The following is a 22,207-nucleotide window of genomic DNA, read 5'->3' as shown; positions in this document are numbered from 1 at the left end:
GCCACACATTGGACTCTGTGCCATCAGCCAGAGTCTGGCTGGGATCCTCTCTTCCCCGCCTCTCTCTGCCCTTACCTGTCTTGCACATGCACTCTGGGTCTCAAAATAAACATTAAAATAAATAAATAAATAAATAAATAAATAAATAAATAAATAAATAGGATCTAAAGCAGGGAGGGGCAAACATAACCCTGTTTATCTAGATGGGTTTTTTTTTTTTTTTTTTTTTCATTTTCAAGTTCTTCGAGTGGCTGTGGCCAGGAATGTGTCTGTGGCTGAAGGAAAGGGGTTGGACCTGACCTGCAACATCACAACCGACCGAGCAGATGACGTCCGACCCGAGGTGACATGGTACTTCAGCAGGACGCCTGATGGTGCTTGGCCTGGCGCCCCCGTGCTGGCACGGCTGGACCGGGATTCCCTGGTGCACAGCTCTCCTCACGTGGCCCTGAGTCACGTGGATGCACGCTCCTACCATTTACTGGTTCGAGACGTTAGCAAGGAAAACTCCGGCTACTATTTCTGCCACGTGGCGCTCTGGGCACCCGGACACAACAGGAGCTGGCACAAGGTGGCAGAGGCCAGGTCTGCCCCAGCCAGTGTGGATGTGACCTGGCTAGGTGAGTGCCTGGTGGGGGGGGGGGCGGGGACGGGGTGGCTCTTAGCCTTGCTGGCTCCCTCCCTTCCCTAGGATATCCGGATGAGTTAGAGCACTGTGCCTTTTGCGTGATCTTGGCATTCTTTACATCGGGACCAGCATACTTTAGCCTGGCTAGATCCCAAGGTGGGGGGAAGGAGGGGCAAAGCAGGCTGCAATAGAATCTGGCAGGCAAGGGCAATGTTTGGATAATGTGGCCTCGGTTGTCTCAATACCCTCATTTGAGAGGATATAGTTTCCTTTTGTTGTCAAGATTTGCAGGGTCGGCCCCTCCGAAGGGCTCTTTGAAATGGATCTTTGTTGGAGCAAGAGCACTGCCATTCTCCCTTTCCTTTTCCTATACTCTGAGGTGCTCACTGGCAGGAGCTGGTGCCTTCCTAAAGCCCAGAGCAGAAAGAGAATTCCTTCAGTTAATGGAATGCATTTTTTTTTTTTTTTTTTGCTGAATGCCCTGGAATCCCCAAATGATTTTATTTGCAGCTGCCAGTTCAGTGCAGGGGTCTCCCTGCTCCCCAGGCTCTTCTGGTGAGCCCTCTCACTGGCTGCCAGTCCCCGCTGGAGGGGCAGGGCGGTTCTCACCTGTTGACCACCTTGACCCTCACTTTATAACAACTCCGCACGTATGTGAAATTGTCGTGCCCTCGTCTTTTTTTGCCACTCTCATCTCCCCCGGCCCTTGTTCTCCTACACGCTTGCCCCCACCCAGGGCTGACTTTCCTCATTTTTGTTCCTCTCTTATAATTAATTACAGAGAAGCTTAAGCAGGATTGGGGACGAGCGGAGATCGGGGTGCACCATTACACAGGTGGGGACGGGCCCACTTGTCAGACTCTTCTGTTTTGAGCTTGATCTCTCCGCCATCCCATGGCTGTTCTGAGCCCTGATGCAGGCATTGGGCTCTGCTGTGATTGTTAGTAGGTAAACCAGATCTGTAAAGGCCAGGAAATCATTTCCTCCATTGTCTGATGCTAAGTACCCTCCCACCATGACCCCCATCCCACACTTAGCTCTTCCTCGTCTCAGTGTCAAAAGTCTCCCGGGTCAGTGGCACGTTCACTGTCTGTTTCTTCCTAATTTATTGGCAGAGAGGGGGAGCCGGCAAGTGGGGAACAGAGGGGGCAGGGAGGGGACGAGGAATAAGAGTGTGAGCAGAAGGTATGGCCAATTCAGAGCGAGACCAGGCAGGGTGTTAATCATCCCTGGTAGCAAAGTGATTCTTTGATATCTGCACAGTAAAAGGAGCAGGGTTTATCTGGCGAGCTTTTATTCCTGCCGTCTGAGCCCTGTGCGAGAGTCTCACTATGAAGTACTGAACTGGAACAATGTTGGCCCAGCTAGAACTCTCCTTAGCAACCTTCAAAATAAAACAGATGTTGTCAGCACCGAAAGAAGATTTTTCATCTCTGGAGCTGAATTTGTCTCCCGGCTCTGATCCTTGGTGCATTGTATGGTGCGTCAAATCCCAGCGCTGACTCCTGGTCCCCCCTCCTCTCCAACTTAGAATCACAGCTCTGGTGGGGTTTTTTTTTCTTTTTTTTTTTTTTTTTTAAGAAAGCGCCGCCTGCAATCCAGTGTGAGGGCCTCTCTGAAGTGCTGGTGCACTGATCCTGGCGTCGCCTGGGGGAGATGCAGGGACTGTCAGAAAGCAGGAGGGTTGCTCCGGGAGGGAATAGGCTCTTTTAACTGGAAAGGATTTGTTGGTGGCCCCGTCCTCCAGAGAGTGAGAAGAAATAGACTAAATGGTGGGAAAAGGCTCCATTATTGTCCCAAGGATCCAGCCGTTTGTTTGCCCGCAGAGTGCCGGCACCACTGTCAGGAAAGTCATCAGCGTGCTTTACCCTGACCGATGGAAGGTTCGCAGAACGCCCATACCTTGTGCGGCGCTCTGCACTTGGTGGGCACTCGGGCAACATTGGCCGAATGGATAGATAAACATGGAGAGTATTAAAGCATGTGCATAGGAAAACAAGAATTGCAAGGAAAGCAATCGTGTTCAGCTTCCAGAATGCACAGAGATATGTGCAGAAGGGTAACTTTCTGGGGGTGTAAGTGGTAGAAACCCCGCCTGTGTTCTTTTTCTTCCTCTTAAACCTCCTCCTTCCCCGTGCCTGTGACTCACTCCATTACAGCTGCCGGGACACTTATCAGGGGTGAGTCGGGCACGAGTACAGCAGCAGACCTTTCTCCAGGACCTCCCCTTTGGACTCTGCCCAGAGACGGATGGGCCTGGCCTGACACTCTATGATTATCTCTAGATACACGACGTGTATGTGCGTGCATGTGGACACCTTACCGCATGCACCTTGGGGGCTGTTGGAGGTGACTGAGAGGTGTCCAAGAAAAATAGGAAGACAGGCAACGTGCCAAGGACTCTGTTTATGTAGGTCATTTTACATTATGTGACTATGGAATGTTGTCACAAAACTGCATCTTGCGAAAGTTGCTTCCCTAGGCAGGTGTTACACAGAACTTTCCGTTTTGCTACTTGACACGTTAAAAATAATAATTACCGTTTATCAAACACTTACTGTACACCAGGCACTGAGCTAAGGGCTTTACGTGCATTAAATATTTGATCCCCACGATAACCTCATGAGTGAGGTACTGCCCTATTCCCATCTGAAAACCACTGATTTTTATTTTGGTTATGATTTTGAGGGTTAGGATTTAGGGAAGGACTCTCCAGCATTCATTTCTTTAAAAAAAAAATTTTTTTTTAACATTTATTCACTTTTGAGAGACAGAGACAGAGCTCACGTGAGTGGGGAAGGGGCAGAGAGAGAGGAAGACACAGAATCCGAAGCAGGCTCCAGGCTCCAAGCTGTCAGCACAGAGCCCGACACGGGGCTCGAACTCATGAACCGCGAGATCATGACCTGAGCTGAAGTCGGATGCTCAACCGACTGAGTCACCCAGGCGCCCTGGGACCCCATTTCTTAATGAGAGAGGAGCAAGGTCATATTCCAAAAGGGCATGTAGGCTTGGAAACATAACTGCAGACATGTGTGGAAAATAGAATCTACCAAATGGTGAGTGCTTGTTTCTTTTATTTCAAAAGAAACGTTTAGAATGGCTTATAGAGAATTATGTCGCAGAGTCAAGTCTGTTCCAAGTATTGTCATCTTTTTTTTTTTTTTATGTTTATTTTTGAGAAAGAAAGAATGTGAGGGAGATACAAAATCCGAAGCGGGCTCCAGGCTCCAAGCTATCAGGACAGAGCCTGACCTGGGGTTTGAACTCACGAACCACGAGATCACGACCTGAGCCAAAGTCAGACGCCTGACTGGCTGAGCCACCCGGGCCCCCCAAGTATTATTATCTTATGTAGAAACATTCTGGGCTCTTGGAATCCGCTTTACCCCTGAAATGGTAAAGCATAAAGTTTTAAAAGCTGGGCCGTTCTTGTCCTGATGGCTTGGGGTTAGTGCACTGAGCAGAGGAGGGAGTCGAAGCTGATTGGGGTCTTCTCATCTCGTACGTTCCATTGTGTTAACCAGACAGAGATGCATGGGTCTGGTGAGTCCAAGAGCACTTGAAGCAGTCGGGAGGGCTGTGATGGTTTTGTAGAGGGTAAGAAAAAGCCTCTTTTACTTAGGATTTGTGTCCTACTTTTGAAGGAGAGAAAAAAGATTTAAGTTGGCTTGCAAAATGAAGCCCGATTTAAAGCAGGAGATATAAAAATAAAACCAAGATCAAAAGGGGTGAGAAACAAATCAAAGAATAGATATCGCAAGGTGGTTGGGATCCATTAGTTAGCTCCACTTGAGTGCTGAATTTGCTTCTGAAGTTTTGAAGAGTTGGGGCAAGAAGAAATGTGATTGTACAGTTCACCTCTGATGAAGGAAAACAGAGGGAGCCAAACTTTCTGTTGGCACTGAATTTATCATGTGCTTTTTTTTATGGAAGGGCATCGGAGAACATAATGGACAGTGCTTTCAACTGTTCCTTTATGAAAGGCTCTGAGTGATTGTTTAAATGGATGTTTCTCATATCCACTCTATAAAAGCTGAGGGCGTAAATCTTAAGTGTGTGAAGGAGTTTCTGTAAGAAGCTGTTACTATGGAGGACAAACGTTGCTTTGTGTTGACCCAATTTGGTATATGGCTAAAACGAGAGGCTCTGGAGGAAGGGTTGGTTGATCTACACAGCAGGCCACCTCTCTCTGCAGTCAGATGCCTGAAATGAGTCTTTGGCACGAGTTGGATCCTAATCAGTTTATGGTTGAGCTGTCTGCCCAAAGTACCAGACCTCTGCGGTGTTAATTGGTAGGCGTTCCGTGGGTTTCGGCTACAAGAACAGGAGGAGGCAGAGCTGAGCCAGGTTTTTCAGTCCCAAGAACCTGATTAGCATTCTTCCCCACCAGAGGACTGTCCCCTCTTCCAGCCGTGTGCCAGCGAGGAAGGTAATTATTTTCCTTTAAAGGGAGCTGCTAATCTGCTAAGTACTTGGTAGAGACTTCAGAGTTCTGGGCCGTCCACAGGAGATAAGATTCAGATCTGCAGAACTTATGGGCGACTGTTATCAGCTGTCTGTCCGGGGGTTATCTCTGGAGGCAGAGTAGCATGTGGGCCGGTGCTGGAGAGCGGGCATGTGCTCCACCGCTCTCTAGGCATGTTATCTTGGGTGCGTTGCTAAGGTTGTGAGGCTTCGGTTTTCTAGGTTTCCGTGGAACGCTGCCTATGAAGTGCTTTTAGCACAGTGACTGGCGCTCGAGTCCTCTCTACATCCTCTTGGCGGCGATAACGAGGATTTATTGGAAGGGAGGGTCAATATATAACGTACTCTTCCGCACCAAGTCCTTAACCAAGTAAGACGTGGGAGTGTGTCTCAGGGCATGGAGGGACTAAGGATGTGGGTCCCGTAGTCAGCTGCTCCCGAGGAGAGGGGGTCGAGCTGACCACGCCCAGCCCCTTTCCTGCCCCTGCTCCCCCCAAACCCGGCAGTTCACTCTTCCTTCTCTGGGATCGGCGAGGAGGATGAAGCAAGAGAGGAAACTGCGTGAGGTGGTCCAAACGTTGCTACTTTCTTCTCTGAAGTGGCTGACGCTGAAAACAACCTCCCAATCATGGTCCTGTAAGGTGGGGTAGGGGGTCTCCCCCAAACAACGGGTTTTTATAAACTGTTTAAACCTCAGAGAATACGTAATTGTTACGCAGATGGCGAGAGCAGCCACTCTGACAATTAGCCAGCCGGTTCGCTGCCCCTGTAGTACCTGCCCAGTGCGAGGCAACAGAACTGGCATCGGCAGACACGGGGGCACGCCCTCTCCCGTTCCCTCTAACTCGTGCGTGCAGCCTGCCCATCTGATTAGCTCTCCCAAGTTAACAAGGCTGCAGAGCGGGTATTAGAGCTGGGCCCTGTCACACACAGTTTGGGATTAGTGCCTCGGCTGTGATTGCCACTCTCGTCTTCTGGGATGTTGGTGGGTTTTGAGAAAGTGTTCACAACCGGGTATGTAAGGAGGCTGGGCACTTCGGTCCTGGTGGGGGAGCCAGGCCAGGATCCTGCTCACATGCGCGGTGCAAGACCTGAGGCTTCCAACTTCACACCTCTGGGCACTGGGTTTTGTTTTGCTTTTTTTTTTTTTTCTATTTAGGAAACGTACGTGGAAATAGTACCTATATTCAAAGGTTGTTAAGATTAAGCAAGAACGCGAGGAAATGTATATGGCACAGCGTGTGGTGTGTGGAAAGTCCTCAATAAATGCCGGCCGCTATGATGCCGTGTGCTTATGTGTGTGTGTAATTCCTGTTCGAGGAAAGGAGGCAATCTGTGTGAAAACGTCCAGTGCAGGCCCTACACACAGTAGGCACAAATTACCTGCTTTAACAAATGAGCTTGTGACAGCTTCTCATTGTGTTTGAAAGTTGTAACAAGGGAGTTCAATGACATATATTGAAAAAAACAAGTCTTTCTTTGGGCAGGGGGTGGAGAGTCTATTAGAGACTATAGCTTTGGTGGGGGGGTGGGGGTGTGTATATGAGCAGAGAGCCTCGTGGAGCCAGATTAGGGAGCAGACCCTTGTTTCTAAGAATAGTAGTGATGATGTCGTGCTTAGTCTGGTCTCTGTACTCTGTGAAAGGGCTTACAGTGTGGGTGAGTTGTTTGTTAATTTTTTAAAACTTTTTGGAATATAAATGTAAAAAAAACTCACGCAGAAGCGGAAAGAACCATCAGCTTCAGTAATTGCCAGTAGTTTGCTAATTGTATTTTGTCTCTCTTCCCTCCCGCAGACAGACAGACACACACACTTTTTCTGGTAGAATTTAAAGCATATCCCAGATATCATGTCATTTTGCCATTAAGTACTTTCGTGTGCATCCTTAACTGATAAGCAGGTTTTTAAACATAACCACCATTGCATTCTTAGCTGATTTCTTGATGAGATCAAGCAGGATAAATCAGTAGTGAAATGCTTATGCCACAAACGAGCATTTTTATGCAAAATATTAAATTTATTCCAATTCGGCAAACGGTTTAATATCATTTATGTACAAGGCACTACATGCCTGGCACAGAAGGAGGAATTAGGTAGCTGGTCTCTGGCCCTGGGAAGCGACGTACAGAAGGTCCATAAGACATACCTATAATAATAATCAAAGTTCAAGGCAGTGTTCAGATAAAAGGCTTGGAGAGCAGGGAGCCTGGTGGGTGTTGGGTCTCTGTGAAGGTTTGTTGAACAAGAAGCAGAGGTTTGACAGGTGAATTCCAAGTAGGCGTTCTCTGGTCAGTAGAGAAGGCTATACAGAAGACGAATGTGCATGATGGAGTTCGAGGAACGGGCACAGTTCTCCACAAACAAGGTTTAAAATCGCAAAACAACAAAAAGGGAAAATTTCTACCCGTGTGCCAAAACAAAACTGAAAGAAGAACCCACCTATACTCCCGCTGTTCTGACATAGAGGGGCCGTGTATGCCTCCTCCAGGAGTCCAAGTCCAAAGTCGGCCTGAAAGGCTGGTGGGTAGTTCACATGGCCTTTGAACATCCTTTAAATCACTGGAACCTATGCCTTGTAAGTTCACAAGCCGAGCACCCACTTGTTTTTGTTCGTCTTTGCAGTAGGGGGGCCTAAGATATAGTCTTAACAGAGAAGGAGATCAGCCAGTCAACGAGAATCTCCTGTCCTGCTGAATTAGACGTTCACATGCTGCAGCCCCGCAGTGCTCTGCCTTCTCTGTGTTTGGATTCATCGGGTTTAAACTGACTCACTTGGGGGTGGGGTGTGGAGTGGAACGGGGGAGTCTGTTCAGTCGTCTCTTCAACAGCCACCGGAGCAGGTGTCGCAGGTGCCGCAGGTGCCGAGGCAGAGGGAGCGGCAGGAAGGGAGGTAGAAAGCCTGGAAATGTGGGAGGAGGTCAGGGAATGAGGAGAGGTGTCACCCCAGGGGAATGTACAATAGATATAAGAAGGCAGCAGGTGGTGAGGCCAGATAAATGGGGTAGACTCACACTCATGAGAGCCTCGTGTGCCAGGCTGGGGAGTGTGCCCATCACCCTGGAGGTGAGAAGTTTACGGTACAGATGACCTGATACCTGTGTCCACCTGGAGGTGGGTTGATTGCTTATAATAGTCTCGGCCAGAGGCAGAGAGGGCCGGGATGAGGGCGGTGTTCATGAGGCTCCCACTTTTGTTCACAGATACTTCCAGAGCACCTACTGTGTGCAGGTCCTGGAATGGGAGCAGTGTGAGGCTTAGGGCCCCTCGGAGTGGAGAGTCGGACACGGCACACGCCTTGAGCAGAGGTGACCTGGAGAGCAAATGGTGGGTGTGGCAGCAGGAACAGTAATTGGGAAGTTAGGAGGAAGAGCTGGCCGAGTCTGGAGCGGGAGTCAGCTGTGTGTGCACGCGCGCGTATGTGCGAGTGTGTATGAGTGTGTGCTTACGTATGGGTGTGCATGTGTTTGTGAACGTGTGCTTATGTATGTGTGTGCATGCGTGTATGAGTGTGCATGTGTATGAACGTGTGCTTATGTATGTGTGTGCATGCGTGTGTGTACAAGTGTGTATGTGTATGAACGTGTGCTTATGTATGTGTGTGCGTGTGTAGGAGTGTGTGTGTATGAATGTGTGCTTACATATGTGTGCATGTGTGTGTACGAGTATGTGTATGAATGTGTGCTTACATACGTGTGCATGCATGTGTACAAGTGTGTGTGAATGTGTGCTTATGTATGTGTGCATGTGTGTGTACGAGTGTGTATGTGTATGAATGCGTATTTGCATATGTGTGTCCATGCATGTATGAGTGTGTGTACGTATGCGTATGAATGTGTACGTGTGTGTGTAATGTATGAATGTGTGCTTTGTGTGAGCATATGAATGTGCTTGTATATGTGAGCATGTGTGCATATATGAATGTGCGTATGTGTGTGCATGCATGTATGAATGTGCTTGTGCATGTGTGTGCCTGCATGCATGTGTGTGTATTATATATTTGCATGCGTGTTTGTGCGCGTGTGCATTGGCAGAGGCAGGTGGGGAACGAGGTGATGGTACAAATGTGGTACGCTGGCCATGCCACGGACACACCCACCTGAGATGCCTAGAAGCCAGCTCTGTGCTGGTGTTCGGGTCTGAGCCTAAGGAGGAACCCAGGGGAGCAGCTGGGTTCCAGTATCCAGGGAATGAGCTGTGGGGGGGCCTTGTGGTCTGACCACAGATGTTACTGCTTCTCTACCATCCGTCTTTCATGGTAATTTTAATAGCTTTATTTTCAGCATGCCTCTGGAGGAATATGCTCAGGGGAAGAAAGTAAACCAGCAAGGACTGAAGGGCTTATTTAAAAAAATATTTGGGGGGGGGGTGCCTGGGTGCTCAGTCAGTTAGGCGTCCAACTTCAACTCAGGTCATGATCTCACGGTTCATGGGTTCAAACCCCCGCGTCGGGCTCTGTGCTGACAGCTCGGAGCCTGGAGCCTGCTTTGGATTCTGTGTCTGCCTTTCTCTCTGCTTCTCCCCCACTCATGCTCTGTCTCTCTCTCAAAAATAAACAAACATTAAAAACATTAATTTGAAAAAATTAAAAAAAAATTTTTTTTAAGTTTGCCTATTTTTGAGAGAAAGAGACAGAGCGTGAATGGGAAGGGCAGAGAGAAAGAGGGAGACACAGAATCCGAAGCAGGCTCCAGGCGCTGAGCTGTCAGCACAGAGCCCGACGCGGGGCTCGAACCCACGAACCGTAAGATCATGACCTGAGCCGAAGTCGGACGCTTAACCGACTGAGCCCCCCAGGTGCCCCCTGAAGGGCTTATTTTTAAGAGCTGGTGACTGCTAAGGAAACAGAAGAAAATCCGACAGCTTGCTTCTCGGCCATTTGGGTGGTGCTGGTCATCCAGGCTTAGGTGACGGCACGTGGAGGGGAGCTGCCTCTGTGGGTGAGGTTCCTGGTGATGATGCCATACCAGTGTTGTTGCCAGGCACGACATCCTGTGATGCTACAGGTCATTGTGCCAGTCAGTGGGAGTGAGAAAATAGTTTCGAAGATGGAACGTGGTTCATCCGGGAGGCGAGGCTGTCCTTGAAAGGCGTTAGAAAGGGTATGGCCCTGGGTTCAGATCCCACTTTGGAGCTATATGGGCACGTGACTGACCTCTTTAAAGCTCTGCTTCCTCAGATATGAGCTGGGAATGGTGAATGGTAGTTCGCCAATATGCACGTGTGCCCGTATATATACGTATATGTGTGTGTGCATAAGCATACACACACGTGCCAGGCACCAGTGTAAGCACTTTTGTGTATATTTTAACTCCTTTTTTAAAAAACATTTTATTTTTAATTTTTTTTTTTTTCAACGTTTATTTATTTTTGGGACAGAGAGAGACAGAGCATGAACGGGGGAGGGGCAGAGAGAGAGGGAGACACAGAATCGGAAACAGGCTCCAGGCTCTGAGCCATCAGCCCAGAGCCTGACGCGGGGCTCGAACTCCCGGACCGCGAGATCGTGACCTGGCTGAAGTCGGACGCTTAACCGACTGCGCCACCCAGGCGCCCCAAAAAACATTTTATTTTTAAATGATCTCTATACCCAACGTGGGGCTCGAACTTAACAACCCTGAGATCAAGAGTCACACGCTCTACCGACAGAGCCAGCCGCGTGCAGCCTGTATAGTTTAACTCTTAGTCCTCACAAGCAGCATTGCGAGCCAGTAACTGCTACTATCTCTATTTTTATAGGTGAGGCACCAGAGAGGTTAAGTAGTCTGCCCAAGTGCACAGCAAGTAGATGGCCAAGCCAGGATTCGAACGGTCTGCCTCCGGATCCCTGGCTCTTCACCACTGCCCTTTACTGCCTCAGTTTGTTGTTCTGGTTAACATGGAACTACATGAAGGGTCTTCGTGTTCTGCTCGTAATGGGGGTGGGATCCGTGCATGGCAGTGGCTTCTCCTGCCGTGTCACGAGCACTCTTGGTGTGGCTCTCCAGGTCAGTCCTGACAGAGCAGTGCGATCTTGCCATGCGCCCAGCCAGTCCACTGCTGTCCTTGCCGCGCGAGAGGAACCTGGTTGTCCTCTCTGCGCTCAGGTAGCTCTGGCAAAGTCTGCCAGGAGGAAAGGATCTGAAGCCTGGGATGTAGGGTAATCTGGGAAGGTCTTAGGCACGGGACGGTGTAAAGGCATTTGGGTGGTATTTATTCCACAGGCGGTGTCATTGCCGAGGCAGCGTGGGGTGCCGGCCCTGTGCCCAGGAGGCAGGACACCCCCCAGCTGTGCGACTCTAGCACATTCACCTGTCCGATGAGGAGGCAGCGTGGCGTGCTGGCAGCCCATGCTGTTTCTGTAACCTCCACCCCACGGCACGGCGTGCTCCCGTTGGTGGGCCAGGTCCCCTTGGTTTAACTATATATGCCACAGGGCCTACCCCCACTTGCAATGAAATGCTTGTGAAGATGCCATTTGAAGGCGTTAGGATTTTGCGTTCTTTCCATTTCCTGGCCACTGAATCATTCTTGGAGAAGTCATGATGTTACACATTTTATTAGAGGTGTAAATCACAGAACAGTTCCTTGACCTCAGCAGTTTATAATCTGAATGAGTCATCAATAAAAGCAACGTTAAATAAAACTAAACTGTTTGGGGCGATGGGAATAAAGATCGCCGTAGCAGATGGAAAGTTCCCTTTAGGGAGAATTAGTTTTCTCCTGGCGGACCATATGCCACAAGAGAAGAATGTGACTTTCTGTAAAAGCCAGGCAGCACACATTGATTGAGTGCCCGCTGCATACAAGGCTGTGTATCTGGCACTTGGGGAGGAGATCTTCAACGGTAATAACAGGGACGCTGCTGTACGAGCGTACCTCCACGGCTTATGGGAGCAGGGAGAAAGGGTGCCACACTCTGGGGACCCCGAAGGCGGACACAGAGGAGGGTACAGTGAAGGATGAGTGGAAGTTTGCAGGGCGGTCAGGAGGAGACGGCCACTGCCAGCAGGTGACCACAGTGGTGTGACACGGTGTGGGGGCTGGAGAACCTCAGATCGTTGAGAATGACCCGAGGAGGGGGTGGAAGGCCACAGAGAGGTTCTAATGCCAGTTCCTTGGCAAGTGTGGAGGAAGGCCTTGGGGACAGCAGAGACAGAAACATGGAGTGGTAAAAATGGATGAGATGGGTGCAGTGAACCTCCGAGGAAGGAGGGTTTTCACATGAGGGGAGAATAAAAGTGAGAGGGCTGTGACGGCAGTCAGGGGACGCCAGGAGGGCGCTGGCTTCCCTCCCACCCCCGGCAGAACGTGCACCTGGCAGGGAAGTGGCGTGGTCCCAAGAGAGCCCGCTCTGCTCTCCCGTGTGCGGGAACTATGTGGGAGAGTCACGTGGGGCAGCGAAGACAGTGTCGTGTGGGGAGGCTGTACTGACTACTGAACACACTGAGCGGAAAAAAGTCAGAGGACCAGGAAAGTGAGGATGAGAATCTGCAGGACGAATGGTGACCTGAGGGCCTTGCCTTTGGAGCCTGGCCAAGGGTGGCAGGAACCAGGCCAGGGTGGGGATCGGCCTCGAGTGCTGGAATGCACTCTGGGATGGGGTTTTCCCGTGCTGCTCCAGCGGGGGCTTTGGAGCTCTGTCGGCACAGCCTGGCAGGCTGGCTTTACCAGGCAAAACCTCGGTAGAGCATGAGCACTGAGCCCCTCGGCTCCCTCACGGAAGACCGACCTGCTGGGGTAACTGACACAGCCCCCGAGCCTATGGAAAGGTCAGGACTCTGATTACAGGCATTTATTTGGCTTCTGGCCTTGGGAGGTTTCCCGGGTGGCAGCGTTGTACAAGTTTTGCAGGAACTGACTCTTTCTAGATCCTTCCTCTCCAGCGCAAAGACTTTGATTCCCTTCACTGTGGTCGGTAGGATGGGCATTTGACGGTCAGGACGGGAGTAGCGCTTGTCTCGTTCTTTTTGCTAATTCTTAGTATGTTGCTGTCTGGTTTTATTTATCCTGCCCCTTCCCCCCACCTCTCTCCCTCTCCCCCTCGTTCAGAACCAGACTATCAGGTGTACCTGAATGCTTCTAAGGTCCCCGAGTTTTCAGACGACCTCACGGAGCTGGAGTGCCGCATAGTGGACATGAAGAGCTTGCAGGCCAGCATCCGTTTCACGGTGTCCTGGTACTACAGGGTGAACCGGCGCAGCGATGACCTGGTGGCCAGCGAGCTGCTTGCAGTCATGAACGGGGACTGGACGCTGAAGTACGGAGACCGGAGCAAGCAGCGGGCCCAGGACGGAGACTTCATTTTTTCTAAGGAGCGTACGGACACGTTCAGTTTCCGAATCCAAAGGACCACAGAGGAAGACCGAGGCAGTTATTACTGTGCTGTGTCCGCATGGACCAAACAGCGTAACGACAGCTGGGTCAAGAGCAAGGACGTCTTCTCCAAACCCGTCAACATATTTTGGGCATCGGAAGGTAGGCGCGTTAGTCTTGTTCAGGGACGGTCCGTTTTCTCGTTCGGGCCCGGGTCATCCCACTGCGCGTTTTTACGTGCCTGGCCCACCTGCAGGCTCCCTTGCTGCCAGGAAGCCCAGAGAATGCAAACTCGAGCGACTACTGCATTTATCAACAGCGTGAACCCCTTCAAGAGGCTGATGCTCGAGGAGGCTCAGTCCCGGGGAGAGAGCTGGGGCTGGGTGGGTGGTAGACGCTCATCTCGTAGGTGCCCGCAGTGTGGAGGGGCTCCGCTCTTGACATTTGCTCTGCTGGGTGGTCTGGGGTGTTTGGGGTGGGTTCGTGTCTGCGAGTTCCTGCTGGATGCAGGCACGTTTGCGGTGCCACAGATGAAAGGGCAGCCACGGGCCACTGCACCTGCCCCTGAGGCGTCAGTCATCCATTCAGAGAGATTGTTTCTGGGGAGAGGTGACAAGAACTTGAGGGAAGCAATTTTGTCTGCCTTGGGACGCCCGACTCATCAAGTCCTTCACTGCAGGGAGCCCAGGCTTCCTAGGTCCCCCTCGTGCCCGAGGTGTTACGTACCACATGCCTTTCGACACACCTCAGTTGACTGGTTGCCACCCCCTCCGTACTACACGCCCCCCCAAACCCAAACAGGACCCTCTCGGACTCCGTGGGATCTCCTGTTGCCTGAAGCTCAGCTTGGAACATTCCTTTCTCTTCCCACCTGAAACATGACCAGCCTCGCTCTGTCCCCTGAGGCCGCCGTTTCCCCTGGGGTCTCCTGAGTAGAGGGGTTTCCTCCCCACGCTCCTTCTACAGCAGGGCCTATTCATCAGCTCATGCCACCCCTTCATTGGACTCCTGGTCCTCATTCCTTCTGGGAAGGGAGGCACTTTTGTTTCACGGCCACACCCTCCAGTCCTCTTACTGACTTGCTAGCTTCTCTCTGCGTACAGTGCTGGCCCACACTTTGGATGCACATTGCAAACACCCGCGGAGCTTCCAAAAAACCCTGATGCCTGGGACGCCTGGGTGGCTCAGTCGTTGAAGCGTCCGACTTCGGCTCAGGTCATGATCTCGCGGTCCGTGAGTTTGAGCCCCGCTGTCTGTGCTGACAGCTCGGAGCCTGGAACCTGCTTCGGATTCTGTCTCCCGCTCTCTGCCCCTCCCCCACTCATGCTCTGTCTCTGTCTCTCTCTTCGTCAAAAATAAATAAACATTAAAAAAAAACCACCCTGATACTTAAGTCCCCCAAGGGGTCCTGTCTTAATTGGCCTGAGGGTATATGCAGCCTGGGCTTTGGAATTTTTAAATGCTGCCAAGCCACTTCTCCTATGTGGCCAGGGTGGAAAAGCCTGGTGAAGATGAACCTTTCTGTCTCAGTCCCCTGCCCTCCTCCCGAGTCATCGTGTCCTCTGTGTGGCTTGGTCATTTTCTCCCACGTTCACACCCTACACTAGACCGTCTGAGTTGTGATCACCAAAAACCTTCTGCGTCCTCCATTCCAGACATTCTGTTCAATAAACACACCTTCCGTTTCTTCCCACCAGTACTCCCGCATCAGCCCTTTAATCCTACCGGACCGGCAGTCCATGACCTTGTATGTACTGGCCTTCATTTCTCTCTCCTGTCATAGCACCACTTGTCAAGGGCAGTCCAGTCTACACCTATTGCCCTGTGTCATCTTTTTTTTTTTTTAATTTTTGAGACAGAGAGAGAGCATAAGCAGGGAAGGGGCAGAGAGAGAGGGAGACACAGAATCCGAAGCCGGCTCCAGGCTCCGAGCTGTCAGCACAGAGCCTGACGCGGGGCTCGAACTCACGGACTGTGAGATCATGACCTGAGCTGAGGTCAGACACTTCACCGACTGAGCCACCCAGGTGCCCCTGCCCATTTTTTAATAGCCCCTGCTTTCATTCTGAGGTATGTCCGGGGGTGGAAGGGAGAGGGTAGATGTGCAGTCACCTTGCTTAGATTCCCGGCCAGCCGTCACCGCCCCCTTGCACGCTGAGCTCCCTTTTGCCCTGCTCTGGTTTTGCATGGTGCTCTGACCTAACCACGGGCCAGTTCAAAGCCGCCTGCTCTCCCCCCTACCTGCATTTGTCATTGGACAGAAGCATTTAAACGTGTGGGCTGGCTTCTCTTTAAATCTCAGATCGTTTATGGCAACCGAGCTCTCAACGCTGCCTGGCAATCATTCTGCATTTCCCTAATCTGTTCACTTCCCTCCTCTCCACAGTGATTATTGCATACCACCTTCTCTGAAATCCTCCTCTCCCAGCCTTACCCTCAGCTGTTTGCCCTGCTTTCTCTTGCCCTAAAGAAGCAGAAGCCATCAGAGGAGAATTTCCCCACGCTCGCCCCCAGCCCAGGTCCTAGCAAAGGGCAGCTTCTCCCACCGGTCAGGCATATGGCTCCCCCCTCTTCTGTTGTCAACATTACTACAATTTCCAGCCCTTTCCTGTTGACCTATAAACGTACCGTTAGACCTCTTGTCTTTTACTTTTGTATTTTATGAAGTAACTTTTTTAATATTTATTTTTGAGAGTGGCAGTGGAGGGGGGGGGAGGGGGGAGGAGAAGACAGAGAGGGAGACAGGTTCCGAAGCAGGCTCCACGCTGTCAGCACAAAGCTCCACGTGGGGCTTGAACTCACGAACCATGAGATCGTGACCTGAGCTGAAGTGGGATGCTTAACCAACTGAGCCACCCAGAGGTCCCTTTAAAGGAATTTTTTTTTAAGTTTATGTATTTATTTTGAGAGAGAGAGAGCATGCATGCATGTGCATGTGCAGGGGAGGGGCAGAGAGAGACACAGAGAGAAAGAGAGAGAGAGAGAGAGAAAGAGAGAGAGAGAGGAATGAATCCCAAGCAGACTCCATGCTTAGTGTGGAGCCTGACTCTGGGGCTTGAACCCACAAACTGTGAGATCATGACCTGAGCCGAAATCAAGAGTTAAATGCTTAACTGTGTCACCCAGGTGCCCCTATAGAGTAATTTTGATCTCACTTCACCCTCCATCTTTCCGTTCCCCAAGCCCCTTGGCCCCCACTCACTGCTCTTTCTTTCGTTTTATAGCCAAAGCATTTGATTTGTCTGTACTGGGTGTCTCCAGTTCCTTTTTTCCTGTTCCTTCTGGCACCTGCCCTGATCAGGCTTTTGTCCCCGGTCCTCATGTTAAGATCGCTAGTGATTGACTTACTGCACAATCCAGTTGTTGGCTGTCCTACTTGACTTAGGATTTAGTGCCGGTGATCATTCCCTCCTCCCAGAAGTACTTCGGTTTTTCCTTGGCCGTGGGACACCGTCCTCTCTGGTCTTCCCTTGGCTGTGGGACAGTGTCCTCCCTAGGCTTCCCTCCTACCTCACAGCTCTTCCTTCTCCACCTCCTTTGCTGGCTCGTCTTCATTTTCTCACACGTGATCCCCCGCTAACCATACTGTATATTTTACTTATTTTGTTCCTCTTCCCCTGCTAGCATATAAGGCATTCTTTGTTTACCGTGGCATCGCCAGTGCCTGGAATATGGGAGGCTCTAAGTACTTGGGTAATTAATCAGTGGATTACCAAACTCATGGGAGAACCAAGAAAGAATGTGGGTGGCTCCGTGGGACCTCAGGAACCAGTGACACCGGACAGACACTATATAACACACGTGTTCTGCCTAATAGGTTTGGTGCTCCTGCAAAAACCCAATATAAAAATTTCAGTTTTTAGCTAGGCAGATTATAGAATTAATAATCTTATTAAAGGATGAAAAGAATATGTTTAATTCATTTATTCATCCATTCAACCAATGTTGAAGTACCTTCCGCGTGCCTGACATTCAGCTGTCATAATATAGATGACTCCTAATGTGTATATGCTTAGGGATTTCTGTTTTCACAGAGAAGCAGGGAGTAATGTGCTTAAACGTAAAGTTAGTGTAGCCATGGACACTCGCCCAAAATGTTAAAACAGTGTCTCTGTGGGAAGGACTAGAGCTACAGGTGCATGTTTCCGTCACTTGAGTAATAACCCATTCTGACCGAGAGCATCATATGATGAAACAGAAAGAACCCATTTCTCCCTTGCTCTGTCCCTCCCAGCAGACTCTCCCTCACCCAGCAGAACCTCAGGGGAGGGCAGGCAACTGGCATGGCCTAGAGTCCCCCTTGGGTGATGGGTTCAACCACGTCTCCTCCCGTCCTCTAAGCGTGAGCTCTGCCTCCTGTCCTTGAGGGCACCGCAAGTCTCCCAGATTCCCTCACGCCCACCAAATCGTTCCAGACTCTTCTGCTTCATCCAGCATGGTGGCCTGTAGCCTGCTTCCAGATCCGTGTGGTTTTCTTTCCGGGCTTCCGGATTTTCTTAAGTGCTGTCGTGCGGCAGTTTGCGCCTAAATTCCAATTCCCCCGTCATTGTGCTCTCAGACGTACGTCCATTTTAACCAGCCTTGTTGGAAATCACCTCTTTCTGGTGCTTCGTTCCAGATTCCGTGCTTGTGGTGAAGGCAAGGCAGCCAAAGCCTTTCTTTGCTGCAGGAAATACATTTGAGATGACGTGCAAAGTGTCTTCCAAGAATATTAAGTCGCCGCGCTACTCTGTTCTCATCACCGCTGAGAAGCCTGTTGGGGACCTCTCCAGCCCCAATGAAACCAAGTACATCATCTCCCTGGACCAGGATTCCGTGGTGAAGCTGGAGAACTGGACAGACGCATCGCGGGTGGATGGCGTTGTGCTAGAGAAGGTGCAGGAAGATGAGTTTCGTTATCGAATGTACCAGACTCAGGTGTCGGATGCAGGGCTGTACCGCTGCGTGGTGACAGCCTGGTCTCCTGTCCGGGGCAGCCTGTGGCGAGAAGCAGCAACCAGTCTGTCCAACCCTATTGAGATCGACTTCCAGACTGCTGGTGAGTAGGGAGCCCTGTTGAACCACACACTGAACTAGAGAGACCCTAGGATCTTGATCCAGTGGCTTACTTTTTTTTTGAATGGCTTTCTTTATTGAGGTGTGATTCATGTGCCATATAGTTTACCCATTCAGAGGGCATAATTCAGTGGCTTTGAGGACAGTCACAGTTGTGCAGCCATCACCACAGTCGATTGGAGAACATTTTCCTCATACGCCTGCAGAAATCCTGTACCCCTCCGCCGACACCCTTCAATCCCTAGCCTCCCAGCAAGCACTCCCCTTCTTTCTGTCTCTATACACGTACCCGTTCTGGACACTTTACGTTAATGGAATATAATATATGGTCTTCATGTCTTTTTTTTTTTTTTTCCACCTTAACATAGGGTTTTCTGTTTTTTGTTTGCCTGTATTCTTAATTATTAAACAGTGCCCTCAAGGATATCCATGTTGTAGCATGTATCAGTAATTCATCCATTTTTATGGCTGAATAATACTCCAGTGTGCAGAGACACGACATTTTGTTTGTCTGTTTATCAGCCTGTGGCCATTCGGGTGTTTTCTAGTTCCTGGACCATTGCGAATAATCCTTGTGAACATTCGTGTATCAGTTTTTGTGTGTAAAAACTACCTTTTTTTTTTTTTTTTAAAATAGATGAACCCAAACTCAGCTATTTTAGATCCTTTAGAGAACATGGTGGAGAACAAAGAGAAGAGGGAGCTGAACCCCCAGAGGCGTTGTAAATGGCTTGCCAGAAGTGCAAGGTTCAGGGCCAAGACCCCTGTGGCATCCAGCCCCATAGCTTTAACTCTTTAGTGGGTCTTTAGGGGTCCCCAGGACTGAAGGTGATGGGCACTAGTTTTGGTCCAACTTACAGAGCAGTATTTCCCCGTAGGGGGTGAGCTTCTGACCTTATGCCTCCCCTTGCTTTGGGACTGGAGAAAGATTTCCCGTCAGTTAATCGAGTTACCAGAGCTGTGGTGGTATGGATGAATGAATGTACCTGTCACCGGTTCATTAGGAATAGTTATTGGTGGTGTTCATGTTAAAACAAGGGCATTTTTGTATCTATTTCCGACTTGATTTTATCTTTGGTTAAGTAGAATGTTTTTATGCCTGTAAGGCGGAAAGGTCCACTTTTTTTTTTTTTTTTAATGGCATGGATACATAGAGAAATGTTTCTTTTTCATCTGTGTAATTCATGAGGCTCTTCTGAAATCTCTGCCTATGTGTGTGCATTTTGGTAGGTAGGTCAGTTAAAAGTGTTTGATCCCCAGTTTTGTTTAGGATATCAAGGTGAACGATCATCATTTGTGAGTTTAATGTTGAATATTTTCAGTCAATCTCCCATGGATCCCAGGGAGAAATTTCTGAACGTGTACATTTATACTCATCTGTAAAAATTCAAGTGTTAATTGAATCAGCATAGTGAATACGAGATATTTGTTGAATTAAATGATTACCTTTTATATTAAAAGTAAACTAGACCTTAAAGTTTATTTTTTTCTGTTAAAGTTTTTTTTTTTTAGTATTATTTTGTATTAACATAAACTTTAATACTATAATGAAATTATCTTGGGGCACCTGGGTGGCTCAGTTGGTTAAGCATCTGACTCTTGATTTTGGCTCACTTTACGTTAGCCAATGATCTCATGGTTCCTGAGTTTGAGCCCTGTGTTGACATCAGACGCTGTGTTGATAGCTGACAGTATGGAGCCTACTTGGGATTCATTCTCTCTCTCTGTCACTCTCTCAAAATAAATTAAAAAAAAACTTAAAAAAATTGTCTTCTGGCATCTTCTAATCCGTTAACCTTTAGGTTACTGAAGAGGAAATATTGATTTAAACCCTGAGATTTGGAAAGAGCAGAGAAAGCACAAGTTTCTTTTGTTGTGTATTTGCTTGTTTGTTTTTTTAATAATAGCTTTATTGAATTACAGTTAACACATTGGAAAAGTCACCCATGTGAACTGTACAATTGAGTAGTTTTTAGTATATTCACAGAGTTGTGCAACCGTCCACAATCTCTTCCAGAATTTTTCATCGCTCCAGAAAGAAACTCGACTCATTAGTACTCCCCACCCCCACCCCCAGCCCCCCGCAGCCACTAATCTTTCTGTCTCTGTAGAGTTGCCTCCTCTGGACATTTCACATAAATTGAATCACATATGTGGACATTTGTGCCTGGCTTCTTTCATTTTACATGATGTTTTCAAGCGTCCGTGTTAGGGCGTGTGCCACTGCTTCATTCCTTTTCGTGGCTGAATAGTATTCCATTGTGTGGACGTCCCACATTTCGTTTATCCATTCGTCTGTTGATGGACATTAAGTTGTTTCCACTCTTCGGCTACTGTGAATCATGCTGGCATAAACATTAGTGTACAAGATTTTGGATGGACACGAGGGTTCATTTCTCACCGAGGAGTGATGCTGGGTCATATGGTAGCTCTCTTTAACTCTGAGGAACTGCCATGTTTGTTTTCCAAAGCAGCCGCTCAGTTTTATATTCCCACCGGCAACGTGTGACGGTTCTAAGTGTTGCGCATCCTCACCAACCCTGGTATTCTCCATCTTTTCTAGAAGAGCCAACCTGGTGGGTGTGTGAAGTAGTATTTTATTGTGGCTTTAATTTGCATTTCCCCAATGACTGTTGATGTTAGGCATCCTTTCGTGGAGTTATTGGTCATATGTGTATCTTCTCTGGAGAAATGTCTGTTCAGATTGTTTACTCATTTTTAAATTGAGTTATTTATGTTTTTATCATTGGTTAGTTGAGTTTTTCATATGGTCTGGATACAAGCCCCTTCACAGATACATTGTTTAAAAATACCTTCTCCCCGTCTGTGGGTAGTCTTTTCACTTTGTTGATGGTATCCCTTGAAGCATGCAACCTTTTAATTTTGATGAAGTCCAATTTAGTTTTTTCTTTTTTTGTTTATGTTTTTGGTGTCTTGTCCAGGTAACAATTTCCTGATCCAAGGTTGTGAAGATTTATGGTTCTGTTTTCTTCTGACAGTTTTACGTTTCAACTCTTAACATTTAGGGCTATGATCCATTTTAGTTAATTTTTGTGTGTGGCAGGGGAAGGGATTCAGTTTTGCCTTGTTACATGTGAAGAACCAGCTGTTCTTGCACCATCTGTTGAATAGCCTCTTCTTTCCCCCTTGACTTGTCTTGGCACACTTGTCAAGAATCATTTACCCATAAGTGTAAGGGTTGTTTTAGACTCTCAGTTCTATAACATTGCTTTGTATGTCTATTCCTATACCAGTACCACATTGTTTGATTACTGAGCTGTGAGGTAAGTTTTGAAATCAAGAAATATGAGCCTTCCCAACTTTGTTCTTTTTCAAGATTGTTTTGGCTTTTCTAGGTCCCTTCATATCTGTATGAATTTTAGGATCACCCATTAATGTCTGCAAAAATGACAGCTGGGACTTTGATAGGACTTCTGTTGAATCTGTAGATCAGTTTGGAGAGATTGCCATATAACAGTATTGCCTTCCAATCCATGAACATGGTACATCTTTTTATTTATTTGGGCCTTCTTTAATTTCTGTCAGTGATATTTTATAGTTGTCAGCATACAAATCTTGAACTTCTTTCATTAAATTTATCCTAAGTATTTTATTTTATTTTTTGATGCTATTGTAAATGGAATTGCTATTTATTTATTTATTTATTTATTTATTTATTTATTTATTTATTTAGAGGGAGGGAGGGAGAGAGGGAGAAAGGGAGAAAGAAAATCCCAAGCAGGTTCCATGCTGTCAGCACAGAG

At 48.6% G+C, this 22,207-nt stretch overlaps 1 protein-coding gene across 1 annotated transcript in view; it reads left to right on the top strand.

The window, feature by feature from the left end:
* The window catches only part of PTGFRN (prostaglandin F2 receptor inhibitor), an 83,863-nt gene that overhangs the window by 49,049 nt on the left and 12,607 nt on the right, over window positions 1-22,207 (top strand). The window contains exons 4-6 of the mRNA XM_047082600.1: window positions 240-620; window positions 13,125-13,550; window positions 18,007-18,426. Coding sequence (XP_046938556.1) covers window positions 240-620; window positions 13,125-13,550; window positions 18,007-18,426 — 1,227 coding nt within the window. The remainder of the gene's footprint in view (window positions 1-239; window positions 621-13,124; window positions 13,551-18,006; window positions 18,427-22,207) is intronic.

Source organism: Lynx rufus, unplaced genomic scaffold (assembly GCF_022079265.1).
Source record: "Lynx rufus isolate CCGP_SWC_20201006 ecotype Redwood Valley unplaced genomic scaffold, mLynRuf1.p SCAF_2, whole genome shotgun sequence".
Taxonomy (NCBI): Eukaryota; Metazoa; Chordata; class Mammalia; order Carnivora; family Felidae; genus Lynx; species Lynx rufus.
This window is presented reverse-complemented; position numbering and strand designations above follow the sequence as displayed.